Source organism: Rhinatrema bivittatum, chromosome 2 (genome assembly GCF_901001135.1).
Source record: "Rhinatrema bivittatum chromosome 2, aRhiBiv1.1, whole genome shotgun sequence".
In the NCBI taxonomy this organism is placed as follows: Eukaryota; Metazoa; Chordata; class Amphibia; order Gymnophiona; family Rhinatrematidae; genus Rhinatrema; species Rhinatrema bivittatum.
This window is the reverse complement of record NC_042616.1, coordinates 48,465,993-48,485,278: the sequence shown is the minus strand read 5'-3', so window position 1 is coordinate 48,485,278 and position 19,286 is coordinate 48,465,993. Positions and strand designations below refer to the sequence as shown.

Sequence of the window (19,286 nt, the reverse complement as noted above, 5' to 3'; positions counted from 1 at the left end):
TTTGAAAAAGTCAAGCAGACAAAGATTAAGAAATCTAGCTTGGTTTCCTATTTTCTTCAGCTTCTGATGCAGCAAATTCTTAACCTGTATCAGACCATTTTATTACTCTGTTCTTCCAGTTTAGATGCCCGGGCTACTAACTTGTCAGTGATTAGATAAGGTATTTTGCTGACTGCAAACCATAAGTGGATTGTCAGAAGGAAAGATTTTGAAATCTAAAGGCATTTTATTGATACATTTCTGCCACAGTCCAGATAGAGCTTAGCATAATGACTTCTGATCTTACCAATATCTCTTCTACCTCAGACATATCATGTGCCATGTGTCAGTCTGTTTAACCTAGTATTGGGTTACCTTCTCCATTGGGAGATGCAGGGAGAATTCCAGCATCAGTTGCAATTTGCACCCAGTCTGGAGCTCCGCACCCCTCAAACCCTCCTCCCCGCCACCCGGCCCAGAGTAAGAAACAATCCTGGTGTTCTGAAGCAAATGTTTCTTATCCCAGGACAAGCAGGATGCTAGTCCTCACATATGGGTGACATCAGTAATGGAGCCCTATGTACGGAAAACTTCTGTAAAAGTTTCTATGAAACTTTTGACTGGCACCAGAGTGCCTACTGAGCATGCCCAGCATGCCATGATATTCCCTGCCACAGGGGTCTCCCTTTAGTCTTCTTTTTTCCGCGAAGCTGTTAGCCTCGCGGTTATCAAGGAGTCCTGTGGGATTCTCCACATATTTTTCCTTACGGAAAGCTTCAAAAACTTCAACCGCAAAGGGTCTCCCTTAGTTTAGTCATCGCGGTGAGTTTTTACCGTTCTCGCGATTCCGTTCCGTTTTTTGATTAAAAACAATTTTACCTGAGTCCTAGGCCGTCGACGGCTGTCCGGCCACAAAATGGCTACAGGTTTTAAAAAATGTCCGAAATGCGCGAGAAATATGTCTATCACAGACCCTCACCAAGACTGTGTACTTTGCCTTGGTGAAGGTCATGATGTAAAAAATTGTCCCTTATGCGCTACGATGACCTCGAAAGGTCGACTTCTACGGATGGACAAAATGGAGCAACTATTCAAGATACAGCTGATTACTGCTCCGTCTACTTCCACACAATCGTCTCCGGCTGGGTCGATTAGGAAAGTAGTATTGAAGAAACGTCACTCAGGTGAGTCGGGAGACGCTCCCTTTTCCTCCCCCTCTCCATCGTCCAGAGCGTCCACATCGAGCAGCGAAAAAGGGCGCGAAAAAGATAAACATCGCCATCGGCATCGCAGGCCGCACACAGCAACCACCGCTTCGATACCCGGCGAGCCATCGGCGGAGGACGGGACACCGATTAAGAAAGCCCGGCTCCAAAGTAAGGCTTCTGAGCCACCAGCAGGCCAACCCTCGCCGATTCCGGCGGAAGGAATCGTACCCCCTCAGGGCTCTGAGGTTGTACTGCTATCGCCGCCACCGCCTCCACCCATGGGTGCTCTGTTCACATCATCCGTGCGGGCGGAACTTGACAGTTACATACGTCAAGCGGTTAAGGATGCCTTTATCGAGGCGATGCCACGGCCTGCCACTCCGGTTCTGCCATCGACACCGGTCATAGGAGGATCTCCGGTCCCATCACCGATTCCTTCACGACCGATGCCAAGGAAATCACCGCTCTCCTCGATGGCACCGATTCCATCACCGGTTCTACCTAGGCCGCAATCACCGGTTCCAGCACTACCGATTCCCCGGTTACCATCGATTCCACCACGGCCATCGACCCCGATGGCACCGTCGATGCCTTCTCAAGAATCCATTTTTCAACCATTAATGGACAAGCTGGACTCACTGATCCATTGCTTCTCATCTTTACCACAACCTATAGATGTAGATGAGAATCAAGAGCCATTACCAGGTCCCTCGGGTGTCACGCCACCCCTTAGACCTCAGACTCCACTATCCGAAATGCCAGCTAAGCCTACTAGGCCGTTGGAGCACCCTCTGGATGATAGTGACCAAGAATTCTCCTCGGATGAAGACCTCCTTTCTGAGCCTTCTCCGCCAGAAGATAGAAGAAAGTCACCACCGGAGGATCTGTCTTTCTCCAACTTTATTAAAGAAATGTCTCAAACAATTCCTTTCTCTCTCATTTCTGAAGTAGACAGCAGGCAAAAAACCTTGGAGGTGCTTCAATTCGTGGATCCTCCCAAGGAAATTCTTGCTATTCCTGTTCATGAAGTATTACAAGAACTTATGTACAGGATATGGGAACACCCTGGTTCGGTGGCAGCTGTTAATAAGCGGGCGGATGCCACTTATCTAGTACAACCCATCCCAGGGTTCCAAAAAACTCAACTACCACACCAATCAGTGGTGGTTGAGTCGGCTCAAAAGAAAGCCAAAAGATTAAAGCAACACGCCTCCATACCTCCTGGAAAGGATAATAGGTTCTTGGACAATCTTGGCCGGAAGATCTTCCAAGCTGCTATGCTGGTATCTAGGATAAATTCATACCAGCTTTTCATGAATCAATACCAGCGTGACCTATGGAAACAAGTTGAATCCCTGTCTCATCAGTTACCTGACCATCTTCAGGAAGGATTTCAAAACCTCGTACATAAAGGCCTAGAGGCAGGAAAACACGAGGTTCGAGCCACGTATGATTCATTTGAAACAGCATCCAGATTGTCTGCGTCCGGAATAACAGCTAGAAGATGGGCCTGGCTCAAATCTTCAGAGCTGAGACCAGAGGTACAGGAGCGCTTGGCGGACCTGCCTTGCTTAGGGGAGAACCTCTTTGGCGATAAGGTCAAGGAGGCGGTGGCCACCATCAAAGACCACACAGAAACCCTCAAACAGCTTTCTCAGCTGCCACAAGAGGTACATCAACCTTCAAGGAGGCCTCCAAGAAGGGAACAAAGAAAGCCATATTACCGCCCTAGGCGGTATTATCCACCAGTAGCCAGGCCCAGACAACAAAGACCTGCTCAACGGTCTCAGCCTCGCCAAAGACCTGCTAGGCCTCAACAACCTCCGCCTGCGGCGTCCACTTCCGGATTTTGAAGTACAACCAGAGGGCATGAGTCATTCCCAAAATCCTTATCCACAAGTACCTGTCGGAGGCCGAGTTGCTCACCATCTTCAAACTTGGACCTCCATCACTACAGACCAATGGGTACTCTCAATCATATCTCAAGGGTACCACTTGGACTTCCTCACTGTGCCAAGATACAATCCCCCTATTCCGTCTTGGACAGTGTCTCATCATTACACAATCCTGCAAGCAGAATTATCCACCCTCCTGACTGCCAGGGCCATCGAAAGAGTTCCCAGGCCTCAGTGGGGCAGAGGATTCTACTCCCGATATTTCCTCATTCCAAAGAAAACCGGGGGTCTACGTCCTATCCTGGACCTCAGAAATCTCAACAAATTTTTAAAGAAGGAAAAATTCAGGATGGTGTCCTTAGGCACCATGCTACCTCTTCTTCAAAAAGGAGATTGGCTCTGCTCTCTGGATCTTCAAGACGCTTACGCTCACATTCCCATTTTTCCACCTCATCGACAGTACCTGCGATTTCTGGTACAAGGTCAACACTTCCAATACAGGGTGCTACCATTTGGCCTTGCATCAGCACCTCGAGTATTCACAAAATGTCTAGCAGTAGCGGTGGCACATCTTCACAAGCAACAAGTGCATGTGTTCCCCTACTTGGACGATTGGCTCATCAAAAGTCATACACAGAGCGGAGCTGTCACGTCTCTCCATCTCACAATAAGATTGCTTCACTCCTTGGGATTTCTCATCAATTACGACAAATCCCATCTCACACCATCTCACCAGTTGCAGTTCATAGGTGCAGATCTCAACACCATCACAGCAAAGGCCTTTCTTCCGAAAGACCGGGCTCAATCGCTCGTTCTCCTAGTACATTCTATTCGCAATCAACATACAGTCACAGCTCATCAGTGCCTCATCCTACTCGGACACATGGCCTCAACAGTTCACGTCACTCCCATGGCCAGACTGACCATGCGACTAATGCAATGGACGTTGAAATCTCAATGGATTCAAGCCATTCAGCCACTGTCCACTCACATCCAGATAACACCAGAGCTGAAGTCTTCCCTTCTCTGGTGGACATCACCAATCAACTTGCTCAAAGGCCTACCTTTCCAGCAACCAGTTCCACAAGTGACTTTAACTACAGATGCGTGATGCGTCCACCTTGGGATGGGGAGCGCACATTGCTCATCTGAAAACACAGGGCAAGTGGACAAATCAAGAAGCCTCCTTTCAGATAAATTTCCTGGAGCTTCGAGCTATACGCTATGCTCTATATGCATTCAAGGACTGCCTTTCACACAAGACTGTTCTGATCCAAACGGACAACACAGTAGCCATGTGGTACATCAACAAGCAGGGTGGTACGGGCTCGTACCTCCTTTGTCAGGAAGCAGCTCAAATATGGGACTGGGCCCTAGCACACTCAATTCTACTACGGGCCACCTACCTAGCAGGCATCCACAACACAGTAGCGGATCGCCTCAGCCGTCACTTCCAACCACACGAGTGGTCCCTCGATCCAGCGATAGCAACCAAGATATTTCAACGCTGGGGTCAACCAACAATAGATCTCTTTGCGTCACATCTGAACTACAAAGTGAACAATTACTGCTCTCTCCTCTTCCAGCAGAACAGCTTACCAAAGGATGCGTTTGCCCGCCATTGGAACTCAGGCCTGTTATATGCGTATCCACCAATACCGCTCATAACCAAAACACTAGTGAAGCTACAACAGGACAAGGGGTCCATGATACTCATAGCCCCATATTGGCCTCGACAAGTATGGTTCCCCACACTGCTAGATCTCTCAGTCAGGGATCCAATTTGCCTGGGAGTAGCTCCCACTCTCATAACTCAGGAACAGGGACAGTTGCGCCATCCCAACCTCCAATCCCTGTCCCTGACAGCATGGATGTTGAAAGCTTGATCTTGCAACCATTCAACCTTTCAACCAATATATCTCAGGTACTAATAGCTGCACGTAAACCGTCCACTAGAAAGAATTATTCATACAAATGGAAAAGGTTTACTTTATGGTGCACTCAGAAAGGTTTAGATCCTTTCACTTGCCCCACTACCTCGCTACTAGATTACCTTTACCATCTCTCAGACTCTGGTCTTAAGACGTCATCTGTAAGAGTACACTTAAGTGCAATCTCAGCTTATCATAACAAGCTAGGAGATGCGCCTCTCTCCACACAGCCTCTCGTCAGTAAATTCATGAGAGGCCTAACTCACATTAAACCTCCAGTTCATTCCCCAAGCATTCAATGGGACCTGAACGTAGTTTTAACCAAGCTTATGCGTTCTCCATTTGAACCCATAAATACCTGTGACCTTAAATTCCTTACTTGGAAAACGGTATTTCTCATAGCCATTACATCAGCTAGAAGGGTCAGTGAACTACAAGCACTAGTAACTTACGAACCCTTCACGAAGTTCCTTCATGACAGAGTAGTCCTCCGTACACATCCAAAATTCCTTCCTAAGGTTGTCACGGAATTTCATTTGAACCAAACCATAGTTTTACCTACATTCTTTCCTAGGCCTCACTCTCACCAGGGAGAGAGAGCCTTACACACTTTGGACTGTAAACGTGCGTTATCTTTCTATTTAAACCGCACTACAGCCCAAAGAAAATCAAATCAACTGTTTGTGTCCTATGATCCAAACAAACCAGGTAAGGCAGTGGGTAAGCATACTCTGTCAAACTGGCTAGCAGATTGCATACAATTTTGTTATGAAAAAGCAGGCCTTACTCTCCAAGGGCGAGTAAAAGCACATTCAGTCAGAGCAATGTCAACTTCAGTAGCACACCTTCGCTCTGTACCTATTCTGGACATTTGTAAAGCAGCAACATGGAGTTCTCTTCACACCTTTGCAGCTCACTACTGTCTAGACAAAGAGGGAAGACAAGATTCAGCATATGGACAATCCGTCTTAAAGAACTTGTTTCCAGTTTAATCCCAACTCCTTCTACATCCAACCTGCTGTGATTTCGACTGATTCATTTCAATAACAATACCTTACGGTCATTTCAGCACAAAATGAATCAGCCTCTAGCTTGCTAATCACCCATATGTGAGGACTAGCATCCTGCTTGTCCTGGGATAAAGCAAAATTGCTTACCTTGTAATAGGTGTTATCCCAGGACAGCAGGATGTAGTCCTCACGAAACCCACCCGCCACCCCGCGGAGTTGGGTCCGATACGTTTTATTATTTTATTTTTGGCTAACGCTATTTGCTACAAACAAAGACTAAAGGGAGACCCCTGTGGCAGGGAATATCATGGCATGCTGGGCATGCTCAGTAGGCACTCTGGTGCCAGTCAAAAGTTTCATAGAAACTTTTACAGAAGTTTTCCGTACATAGGGCTCCATTACTGATGTCACCCATATGTGAGGACTACATCCTGCTGTCCTGGGATAACACCTATTACAAGGTAAGCAATTTTGCTTTCCGCAAATGTTGGGAGATTCAGAAGGGAAACGCATGCCATCCACCTACAGCATTCCAGGCCTTTGCATATTCGCACCACCCAGCTCTTCCAGGTGCAACTTCACCAGTCCCTGTTCTCTGCACTAGCACTGAGGGACCTGGTTATACATCAGGCTGTCTCTTGGAGGGGGGGACCATGCTCCCAATGTGCCTGCAGTGAGAGAGGGTCGCCTGACTGCAAGCCCTCCGTCCAGCGCTGATTAAAACCAGCCAGGCAGACTTAGTACTTGTCAAAGGCAGGGAGGGACCGACGAGAGGATCCTAATGGCAAACATCACCTAAACAGAGGTGATGTTTGCCAACGAGCCGCGGTATATAAAAATACTTAAATAAATAAATAAATAAATAAATAATCTCTCCAAGGGATATTTGGCTCACTCATAGTATTGTAACCTGCCCTCACGGCATATAAAATTAGTTTGTGCCTGATGCCTGTTTGGGAGCTAAACATAGCCTCTGTGGGTTCAAATAGAAAAAAAGGGTCAAACAGATGGTGTAAGGATCTGGCACAGAGGCAAGGGCTGTGAAACAGGAATTACAGCCAAAACTCTTATTCCCTTCTGTGACCCCTCTGACTTCACTTTCTGAAATCCAAAGTCTTCAACAGATGGATGTCTCTGCCAAATCCACACCTTGAAATAAATGAGGGTCTCACTCAAAATTTTAATTTTTCATCTGGGGATTTCTAGCAGTCAGTTATAAAATTCACCAGTTTCCTAGCGTAGAGCCAAATAGACTCAGGACCAATGGATTATGCTCCCCTGCCAGCAGATGGAGACGGAGTCAGATTTCAAAGCTGAATTCACCCTACATACACCCCTGCAGTGACCTCAGCCCTACAGAATTCTCTGTCTCCAGCAGGTGGTGGACATACCTCTCCCTATGGGGATTGCGGTACTTTTTGGAAGGAGAAATTCTACATTTAAATTGGGAAAAAATTGAGCCCCACTCTCCTAAAGGTCCATTCCCAGTTGAGAATTCCTGAGGCGATTTACGAGATCCCTCAGAGGTGTGCCTTGGTCCAGTAGCCAGTTCCCGGCGTGGACGTTGCTGCTTAAGCAGCTAAAAGGCAACGGGTGCAGGAAGCCGAGCACGGCGGTGATGGCCAAAGCCCGCTCCCCCCGCAGCCGGAGACTGTCTGTGTACTCAGCCGGTAAGCGCTGAGCCCAGGTAAATTAAAAAAAAAAAAAAAAAAGAGAGAAGAAGAGAATTTACCTCCCAAGTAATATCAGTGCCTATTTTCTAAGTTAGCTTAATTAATAGCAGGTAATGGACTTTCTCCTCCAAGAACTTATATATATATGCACAACTTCCAAGCGCAGAACCAGGAACCGCTAGGCACATGGACTGTGCATGCACCCCGCCTAGGTGCTCGAAATCTATTTGCATAGAAATTTTTAAGCACGAGCCGATAGAACACACAGTTACAGCCGCCAATGGTGCTGGCAGCCAAGAAACAGAAAAGCCTTTCTCTCTGTTATATTATGGCTACACAGTCTGACCTGGATTCCAACTTATGTCAGCACTGTGAGGAAGCTCAAGAAGAGATGGCCTCTCCAGATGTTATGAATGTGAACCCTTGATCTGGTTGAGGAATCTATGGAACTACTAAGGAATTGACCCTTAGAATTACCTACAACCAGGAGGCTGACAATACTTATAGATCAGGCAATAACTTCACCTTACTAGCCCACGTTCCCCACAGGTTGGGCCCTTGGATATCGGAGCTAGCAGGACTTACCAGAAAGTCTTTTAGCAGAGAAAGAGTCCAGCAAAGATTTGAGTCGTTGATGACAATTAGGGAACAAGAATAGTCTGAAAATCCAGGCAGATGTCTCAAGCATAACCAATGAGGCAAATTATGACTCCGGATGAAATACCATTGAAGAAACACTTTAATTTAAATCCCTACTAGATTTAGTCCAGAGATATTCAAGATAATAGTATCCACAGGCAGAGAACTGAGGAAGATACAACAGTAACAGAAACAAGCAAGAAAAACAAAAAATAACTAAGAGCTAACCCTTTGCAGTGCTTCCCCTTACACTGACTCGAGAGACGCTGGCAAAGGCCCCACACAGAACTCAGTGATGACATCATCCAGACTGCTCGCTCCAACAACATTCCACATCTTGCGAGGAGAATGCTGCAAACCCGATCTGCCTCAGCCCACCGTCGAGAGATACCGCAGCCACCCGCCGATGTCTCGGCCCACTGACCCGAGACGCAGCAGACACTTGCCAGCACCCCCTCTGTGGAGCGAGCGCTGCTACGACTCGAGCCACACCACCCCCTCCCATATTGGAGGAGCGAGAAGACCAGACCACAATTCCAACACCAGACTTTGCTAAGCCTGGCTCCTCCCATTTAGAGGTTGGGTTAGCCACAGCCTTAACTGGAAGTACCCCGGATCTGAGAACTCCCTTGACTGGTTCATCCATGGGAGAGGGAAATTCACTGGTTCCTACCCCAGTACCTCCTGGGCTAGGCATGGACCCAGCTGCCTTCTCTTGGGTGGAATTTTTCAAGGGTCTACAAGCCTTCATACAGGCACCATCTACTATCTCGCTTGCCCCTGTCAGGGCAGAACCTCAGCCGGTAAGCCCTCCCTCAGTCCTATTCACAGACCTTGAGGCATGCCTCGCCTTACCAAGGGCAACCCTGGTAGGAACCCAAATGGCTCAGACAAAGAGGACAATCTGGACCCCTTGGAAGAAGGGGAAATTCCCCCTGGGTCGGAACCGTATTGAACCAGGTTGCGGTTTTTTCATAGAGACAAATTACTGGCCTTGGTTTCCCAGACTCTGAAGATGCTGGGAGTCCCTGGGTCCAATTCTATGATGGAACCAAAGAAGAATCCCATTTTGATTTCATTACGGAAAGCCTCTTGCTGCTTTCCAGTACTGGAAGCCATCCAAGAGTTGATTGACCTGGAATGGGATGTCCCAGAAGCAAGCTTTAAAGGGGGATGAGTGTTAGAAACTCTATACCCACTGGATCCGGCAGTGAGAGAGTGTTTGCATTTCCCTAAAGTGGTTGCGCTGGTCTCTGCCGTCTCTAGGTGAATAACTATCCCAGTGGAGGGAGGAGGAGCCTTAAAGGATGCACATGATAGACGGAAAGAGTCCATCCTTAAACAAGCCTTTGACGCAGTAGCAATGACCTTGCAGATTGCTTCTTGTTGTGCCCTGGTAATTCATTCGTGCCTACAACTTCTCTCAGGAGGTGAATGACTCGGGTGTGAATTCCCAAGTGGTTATGGAACCCACTGCCGCCTTTTTAGCAGACGCGGGCTCGGATCTAGTCCATATTTCGGCCAGAGGAGTGGCCTCGGTGGTGGCAGCCAGAAGACAGCTATGACTGTGGAATTGGTCTGCAGACGCAACCTCCAAGGCCAATCTTATAAAGATGCCCTTTAAAGGATCTTTCCTTTTTGGAAGCAAATTGGAAAAGCTGGCCAGTAAATGGGGCGAATCTCCAGTCCCCCAGCTACTGGAAGATAAGAGGAAGCAATTACAGTGCCCCTCACCTATGAGGGGCTGATCCAGGGTCTCCCAACATTTTCACCCCTACAGAAACGCGACATTTCAGAGGTCTCGGCCCTTTGGGAGGTTCAGTCCTTTCGTAGTCAACAGCCTAAGAGAGGGGCAGGCTTGGGTTCATGTTCGTCTCGAACCCCCGAGTAAAATTTTGCCGACCCACTCTCGGAATGAGGAGATAGGGGGTTGACTGTCCCTCTTCTACCCAGCGGTGGGTCGAGATCACTTTGGCCAAATGGGTCCTGGAAGACATACGAGAAGGATATGCGCTGGAATTTCACATCTCTCTTCGGGATGTATTCATGATGTCTCCATGCCACTCCCAGCACAAGAAACAGACAGTGGAGATTACTATTTTAAGGTTCCTCAGGATGAGGGCTATAATCCCAGTACCTGCACCCCGGGAAAATACGGGACATTATTCCATTTATTTCATCATACCCAAGAAGGAAGATTCTTTTCGCCCCATCCTGAACCTTAAGAGTGTCAACCGACATCTACAAGTGAATCATTTCTGCATGGAAGCATAATGCTCCGTGATAACGACCGTATAATCAGGAGAATTCTTAACCTCTTTGGACCTATCTGAGGCCTTCCTACATATTCCAATCTGTCAAGAACACCACGTTTCATATGCTTTGCAGTACTGTGTCTCCATCATCAGTTCCAGGCACTGCCCTTTGCCCTAGCCACCGCCCCCAGAACATTTTCCAAGATTATGGTGGTCGTAGCGGCAGCGTTGAGAAAAGAGGGCATCCTCGTGCACCTATACTTGGAGGACTGGTTGATCCGGGCCAAATCAGTGGAAGAGAGTCTTCGGGTGACCAACAGGGTAACTTCCCTGCTTCAGGAACTCGGTTGGGTAGTAAATCTGGACAAGAGCAGTTTCAAGCCTTCCCAGTTCTTAGAATATCTGGGAGTCCAGTTTGACACCAAGCAGGACAAGGTCTTCCTTCCGACCACGCGGATAAAGAAGTTGATGTCCCAGGTGCTTCAGTTGATGAGCTATCTCCAAGTTCTTGATTTGATGGCAGCAACCCTGGAAGTGGTGTCATGGGCGAGGGCACACATGCGACCTCTTCAACGCTCACTGCTGTCACGTTGGAACCTGCAGTCTCAAGACTATTTGATTCACCTCCACTTGCCGATGGGCATGTGCTTTCAGCTCCAGTGGTGGCTGCAGGAAGCTCATCTGAGCAGGGGTGTGCCTCTGTCTTCACTGAACTGGTTGGTCCTCACGACAGACTTGAGTCTCCGGGGCTGGGGAGCTCACTGTCAGGAACTGTTGGCCCAGAGACGTTGAACCAAAGAAGAGGCCCTCTGAAAGATCAACCTCCTGGAAGCCCGGGCAGTCAGATTGGCGTGTCTACAATTCAGCCACAGATTCCAGGGTCGAGCGGTCCACGTGATGTTGGACAATGCAACCGCCAGGGTGGAACCGAGTGTCACAGGAGATAGACCTCCTTATGGAATGGGCGGAAATATATCTACAGATTATTTTAGCCTCTCACATCGCAGGAAAAGTCAATGTCAGAGCAGACTTTCTAAGCAGGGAGAGTCTGTATCCAGGAGAGTGGGTGTTGTTGGCCAAAGCCTTTCAACTGATAGTAGATCACTGGGGCCTCCCGTCCATCGACCTGCTGGCCGCATTTTACAATGCTAAGGTTCTCCGATTCGTCAGTCGCAGAAGAGATCAGTGGTTCCTGGGGATCGACGCTCTCGTTCAGTCCTGGCCGGAAGTTGCTATTCACCTTCCCTCCATGGCCCCTGCTGGCAGGGTCATTCGCAGAATCGAGCACCACAGGGGATTAGTCCTACTAGTAGCTCCAGATTGCCCAGGCATCCAGGTATGCGGACATGCGGAGGCTCCTGGTGGAGACTCCCCTGTGCCTCCCACCACACAGGGACCTTCTACAGCAGGGACTGGTTCTTCACGAGGATCCAACTCGATTCTGTCTTACGGTCTGGCCCTTGAGAGGGCTCACCTGATGAAGAAGGAATTTCTGTGGCAGTAATTATCACCTTACTCTGCACTCAGAAGTTCTCTATGTCCCGAGCTTATGTGTTGGTCTGGAGAGTATTTGAGGCCTGGAGTGAGGAATGAGGTATTCCCACAGAGGCAGTCAAAATCCCACTAATTCTGGAATTTTTGCAGGTTGGCCTGAATAAAGGTTTGACCATTAACTCTTTGAAGGTGCAAGTAGTGGCTCTCTCCTGTTTCAGGGGCGAGGTGAATGGAACCCCCCTGTCATGTCATCCGGACATGGCTCGTTTTCTGAAAGGGGTGAAGCACATTCAGCTACCCCTACAGTGGCCGGTTCCCTTGTGGAATCTTAATCTAGTATTGGAATTTTTGACAGGGCCCTCCTTTCGGCTGCTGTGCAGTCTTTCCTTGTGTTTATTAACTTTATGGCCATATGCTCGGCACGTCACATCTCTGAACTGCATGCATTGTCGTGTTGGGAACCGTTTCTCCGGATGACTCCAGGAACATTATAGCTTCATACTGTTCCATCCTTCTTGCCCAAGGTAGTCTCAGAGTTTCATTTGAGTTAGTCCATTTTGTTGCCATCCTTGGATGAGCACAAGGATACAGAGGAAAACCGCCTTCTCCATCATTTGAACATCAGTAGACTTTTATTGCAGTATCTGAAAGTTTGAGAACCAGCCCAAAAGACAGACTGCCTGTTTGTCCTTCATGGTGGAAGGAAGCAGGGCAAACCAGCTTTGTGGGCTGCCATAGCTCGCTAGATTAAGGAGGTGGTCACGGAAGCTTATGTGGAGGCAGGAAAGCCATTACCTTCTCAGGTTAAAGCTCCATCCACCAGGGATCAGGTGGTCTCATGGGTGGAAGTTAGACTGCTGTCTCCGGTCGATATCTGCCAAGCAGCGACATGTTCCTCCTTGCACACCTTCTCCAGGTTCTATCGGCTGGACGTACAGGTTCGAGAGGATGCAGCCCTTGCAAGAGCAGTGTTAACAGGACCACGGGCAGCCTTCCATCCCGATTGGGAGTAGCTTTTGTACATCCCATTGGTCCCGAGTCCATCTGGCTACACGCTAGGAAATGGAGAAATTACTTACCTGATAATTTCATTTTCCTTAGTGTAGACAGATGGACTCAGCATCCCGCCCCCGGCTGCCCAAGAACGGTGCCAAGGATTTGCCCATGGAATGGATATCGATTCCAAGAGATTACAGGTAAGCCATCATCCAGGCATCTATAATCTTACTGGGGTTCTATGTTTCTTTGGTTGAGTACAGTTACTGTTATCCATTTTTAATACAGTTTTTAAATCAGATTTATTTGATAGTATGTCCAAAGTTGGCTTTTGAAGAGAATTCTGAAGGGCTGAGGTCACTGCAGGGGTATATTTAGGGTGACGTGAGCTTTGAAACCTGTCTTTGTCTCCAACTGCTGGCAGGGGAGCATAACCCTTGGTCCTGAGTCCATCTGTCTACACTAAGGAAAATGAAATTATCCGGTAAGTAATTTCTCCATTCATTAGGGTTCACAGCAGTGAATTAGCAGCAGCAACAGCAGTAACAACAAAACACTGTTCCTCCAGTCTTCACTTCCCTAGAAAAGCACCAAACATAATCCACCCCCTCATTCTTCATTTCAATTGAAATTCAGAACTTACATCACCCCACAGCATTCATCTCAGTTACTGTCCCATCAGCATAGTTCTCTCACCTCCAAAACAGTTTTCACCAGGGCGTGGTGGATTATAACCCTGCTGAGCCGTTCTGGACACAACCCAAAAACCTGGCAAAGCTTGGCTGGCCTTCCATGACTTGGCCTTGTGGGACCCTGCTGGCTAGCTCCCCTCCTAGGAACTGTGAATCTCCCCACTTAACTCTGAGAAACTCTGAAAGAAGAACAACCCTAGTTCCCACTCTGAGACACTTCCCCTGGCGGATCTCCCTCTACATACTCTCTTAAAAGAAACAAACGACCAAATCCGCTTGATGACCTCTGCCACAAGGGCACGTCACACCAACCCCAAAACAGACGCTAAATGACATCTGCCCAAGAAATTCTCGAAGGACAAAGTTCAGGTGACCCAGGGCCTAGTTTAGGCTTCCCCATCACCCAAAGTAAAAATCCACCTTCAGAGGTTGCAATTAAATCTTAAACCTGGACTCTCCCTGTCATAGCTTGCTTGATGATAACTGCTTTTACTGTATTAAATACATTTCCTGAAGCTTCTTATTTGTCTTGTCTCCGTGTCTTGATTAGATTGTAAGCTCCATGGAGCAGGGACTTCTACTTAGGTGTATCTGTATAGTACTGCTTGCATTGAATAGCACTACAGAAATAAGTAGCAGCAGTAGCTGTATTTCTTTGTAGTAGCAGTAGCAGTGGTAGTAGCAGAAGTACCATGACATATCCTGAGCAACAGCTGAATGGTGTTGGTAAAACCACAGGTAGGATGAGGAGAAAAATACAGTGAAGGGTGTAAGTGAGCTCAGCACCTCAGTGGAAATAACACCAGGGCCACAGTGGTGCAAGGTGGAGGGAACGAAAGGGACAGAAACGGGGTGGGATCCATGCCTCCATCCTGGAGCCGCGAGCTGATGCATTGTCTCTCTGTGTGTTGTTAAATCAGAGGCCGCTGTGGGCAGTGCATACTTCCGCGGCACAGAGAGCCATCTGCAGGAGCTAACTGGAAATAAAGCCAGCCTTTCCAGCAACGTGGTGGCACCAGGAGGCGTTGTGCAGAGGAGGCCAGAAGTGAGCGGTAAGTGAATAAAGACAGAAGGTAACTTATGGGTGGTCTGCACCGTCCGGCATTGCTTTCGGGATTGAGCCTGTTACAGCCGGTGCTCAGCCTCTCTGAACTGATCGATCAGCCCAGCGGAATGGCAAATCGAAGGCATTAAAGCCTCCCTCCCCCTGCACGCCTCCAGATTCCTTCATATTATGGGGAAGAAACTTGGGAAAAAATCTTTGAGAGCACCTGGAATTGGCGGCTGCAGCCCTCCCATCAGACTCATTGACAGAAAGTGCTGCCATGTCTTAACATAACTCCTGGAAGAATTTTGCATCGAACAGTGAAAAACTCTACATATTTTATTTGTAAAAATAACACAATATAATCACTGTCTCTGGGTCATTCATTTAAATAATTCCAAAGAAACGTTATTAACTCGGACTCAAAATGTGTATTTTTTTTTGATGCAGAATTCCCTCAGGAATACTGTAAAGCAATGGACCTCTCTCCCCTCCTCTCCCTGCTCCCCCCGCAGCCCATCCCCATCTCCCTTTTCTTCCACCGCCCCCTTCTCATCTCTACCAGTCTCTCTCTATGCTCTCCACCCATCTTGTCTCCATCTCTGTCTTCACCACTCATTCTCATCCCCTTCCAGCCCATCTCCCCCCCCCCCCCAACTTTCTAACCTCTGCCGCCCTCCCCACAACTCATCCTGACCAGCAACAGCAGCCGCAACCCAAAGAGCCTATAGTATCCTGCTGATAGGGGGCCATGCTAACCTCTCCTTGACAAGGGCGTAGTGAGGTGCGATTGGCTGCTCTGCTCACCGGCTTGTGCTGCTGCTGAGCCCTTTCTCTCGTCACCGGCTTGCGCAGGCTGATGCCCTCTCCCCCCCTCCCCCTTCTCTTCAAGCCCATGAGGGTTGCAGGTTTTTTCTCTCTCCTACCAGTGGCTTGCTTTGGGGTGGCCCCTACCGCCGGTGCAGACCAAATTCTTTGTGGCGAGGGCATTTCTGCACTGCACGGTGGCTCAGAATTCTCCCAGGAGCACAAAAGCTTCTCAAGACACAAGTAAATTATCCAGCAATAGATGCGGTATTGTATGATCAAAATGTGCACCTGATCCATGGTTTTTAGGATTTGTTTTTTTTTTAATCTGTATTGCCATTTTGTACTAAGTCTTTACTTCTGTTGCTGGAGGCTGTTGGGAGAATGCGATCTGCCTAGGGCTTTCCACTGTGCCGGGCACGGTCTTTACGTGTTCGGGTAGCAGAGCCGCCTGCTTGCAGGACTACTCAAGTTTTAGTTCTCCCCTTTTCCTGGAAAAAGTCCGCACTGTGGCGGAAGTGATGTGGAGCTGAGGAAATGGTCACTAGTGGCTCAAAAAGCATCTGGTCAGTGGTCAAGGATGTAACATGGAGGAAAAGAGGGAAGTCAATGGATCCACGCTTTTGACACAGCATGAGAGCGGTCTTGGTGAGAATGCTGCAGTGGTTCTACATTTCATTTTAGTACTTCTTTCTTGTGTTGTCATAATCTTATTTAAATTTGAATGTTAATTTTGTAGTCACGTCTACTTCAAATAGTAAAGCAGAGCTAGGTGGGAAAGAGTTGCCCCTTCTCTCCCTCCGGACGTAAGTTGATGTTAAAGTGTTCGTGCATTCTGGGCAGTCTGGCATCGCCTTTCACTGGAGCAGTATACGGGGAACCCGGGGATGATGAGGTGAATGAGCTGTCGAAGCCACAGGGGTGAATGGACCTGTGCGTTCTCAAAATCTCATGTACAACATAGTCTCTGATCCAGTGATAAGAATCACAACCTACAAAAAAAAATCCGCTTTTCTCCAGGATGAATAACGTTTCTCTCGACTCCAGGACTTGCAGATGATACGCAGCGCGTGTACAGCGCATGAGAAGGGCTGCAGACTGGCGGCATGAGAAGCAAGTGAATCAAATCACTGTGTTAGCCCAAGAAAACTGAATTAGGTCAAATAAACCGGTCAAGGCCTTCTTGGTGGCTCAGTGTCCAGTGGTGTGTGTTGCCATGCAGAAGGCCCAGATTTGATTGCTGGGCCACCAGGCTTCTGCTCTAGCTGGAACATCCAGGGCTGGGGATGCTCTCAGCCCCCTGGGGAGAGGGAGTCTCGGTGGTGACACCTAGTGGCTGGATTCAGTGTTCGCATTACTGTACTCCAGAAGGAGCTGGGGATCAGTGGCCACTGGCTGAGCAGCATCACTGCTAGAGTTGGGCTGAGTGAGTTGGAAAGGATATAAAATGTGTATGGGGGGGAGGGGAGCCCCTGGTTCATGGCAACAAAACCCAATAGAGACTGCTTCCGATTGATCTGGAAACCCAAGGGAGCAGTGGGGAACCCACCAAGCCAAAAATAAATAAAACAGACCAGCCAAGCAACTGGGTAGCCATGATACTTTTCTAAGGCTTAAATAGTCACAGTAAACCTCACATCTTTAAATATTCAACAGCCTAATAAGAGGGATCATCTCTGGTTTCCGTGACACTAATTTGAAAGAGCTAGAGACTGCGATAAGTGTTTCAGGATGTGCAGAGACTGAAAGAGAAGGGTGAAGCTGTGGGCTTGGAGCACTCACTGGATCAGGTCACATTCGGAAATACTTTTGGTTTAGATTGTGAAAATGCTTTCTTTACCTAGTGAAAATGGAGGAGATCCTAGCGAGCAGACGCCTGATGATGGAGCTGAAGGAAGCGCCTGTCCTCAGCCCTGATTCCTCCCGGCTGACCGTTGGTGCTCCAGGAGGCCTAGAGTGGAGGAGGCCTGACGCCAGGACTAAAAGACTCTGCACACAGGGTAAGGGGCCGTTGAGGCGGTCACTCGTGTTTGGAAGAGCTTCTCCTGTCCTTGTTCTAGGGCAAAGCTATTTTCAGAGAAGGGTGTCCCTGTTTCAGACCTGTAAAGGCCAGCTTCATGCAGGCCTGAGAGACGGCGAGCATGGTAAAGACCGGCAGGTGATCCTGGCCTGTACTTTGAAGATGCGGCGGGATACTCTGCCTTCAGGAAATGCCATAGCTAAGGATTGAGGCAAAGAAACTGCCGCTTTGCGGCTGGCGGATGTCAGAAAAACCACACGAAGCCTCCTGTATCGAAGAGTTTGTCCTGCTGCTTATCTGTGGGGGAAGCTTTGGATAGATCAAGCCCCTCGTGTGGTACCGTAAGCTGTCAAAACCTGTGTTCCAAATAATGAAATCCTGTGTGGTTTAAAAAGACAAAAAGAGGAAAAAGAGGGCTGGCCTGATAGCTCGATGGCGGTGCTGCGTGCTGCCAGGCAGGATCTGATCCCGAACCTAGCTCTGCCCTTGGGTCAGCAAGAGCTGGGGATGCTGCAGAGGCAGTGGTCAGAGTCCCGCCTCAGCCTCTTAGTTCGGGGGTGGGGAGGTGAGGGAGTCTCACTCATTGCTTAACAGCCACACCTACTGGCCAGACTCGAGGTGCACATGTACCATGGAGGGAACGGAGAAGTCACTGCAGCGACAGGGGCTGGTTAGGAGCAGGGGGGCGAGGGGAACCCTTGAGTCACCGTGACTGAAGGCTGACTGGGTCTGTAGCCACTGTAGAGGCCGGTTATGATTGAACTGGAAGTGCAGGAGGAAACCACTGCTCCCCTCCCCCCCCCCCCCAAAACAAAAAAATGAAAAGAAGGAAGTTTGCCATCTCCTCTCCCAAGAGACAAATTAATACTGTACAGTTCAAGCGAAACAGACCCAGAACTCCCCAAAAGAGTGCAATAATCTAAGCTCATTTTACCTGTGTTAGCAGCCCTAGTGCCTGTCCCTGGTTATGATTTAATAAGGGGAAGATGAATTTTGAGGCCAGTTTTCGGAGACTTATGCATATGACAGCGCTCAGTACCTGTGCGCCCTGGCTAAAGTAAAGCCCCGCCCCCAGAACGCCTCCAGCCCCGCCTCTTTCTGTCTGGATAGATTTTATGCACTCGGTGAACTCTGTGCCCAAAATATCTGTGCAAGGCAGGGGGCGGGGGAGAGGAATATTAAAATCTTGGCTTCTGCCCGGCTGGCTCCAGAAGTTAAGCAGACAAAAAGCCTTCGAACAACGAACTTCTTTTATTACTGTGCTTGCTGCTTTCACCCAACGCTCACAGGAATTCAGCGTGGGGCAAGAGTTTTTTATTTTTGGCACCGCCGCTCGGGAAAGGAAAAGCGTCACTTGAGGGATGAGCCGCAAAGACGCACTTGGCGTGTAGCACTCGGATATGACAGCCCGGGCTGACTGCACAGAGCCAAAACCCTTGCAAAGAGAACGCCGATGCAGTGGCCCGGAGCCGTCCCTTCTGCCGCGTCGTTCCTAGCGGCGTGACCCAAAGCACCTGTGGGGAATGTCAGGGGGGGGGCCCCAGTGAGGGCGGAATGCGTGGCTGCACGGATTCCGCTCAACTGATTAGCACACAAATATATGCTGAGCAGCGCATTAATATGAATTTGGTTAGCGCAAATT

At 48.7% G+C, this 19,286-nt stretch overlaps 1 protein-coding gene across 11 annotated transcripts in view; it reads left to right on the top strand.

Annotated features, from left to right (window-relative positions):
* Positions 1-19,286, top strand: part of LOC115083911 — a 274,261-nt gene that overhangs the window by 103,417 nt on the left and 151,558 nt on the right. For all 11 annotated transcript variants that reach the window (XM_029588000.1, XM_029587994.1, XM_029588001.1 and 8 more), the window contains exons 20-21: positions 14,693-14,824; positions 17,469-17,624. In XM_029588000.1, coding sequence (XP_029443860.1) covers positions 14,693-14,824; positions 17,469-17,624 — 288 coding nt within the window. The remainder of the gene's footprint in view (positions 1-14,692; positions 14,825-17,468; positions 17,625-19,286) is intronic.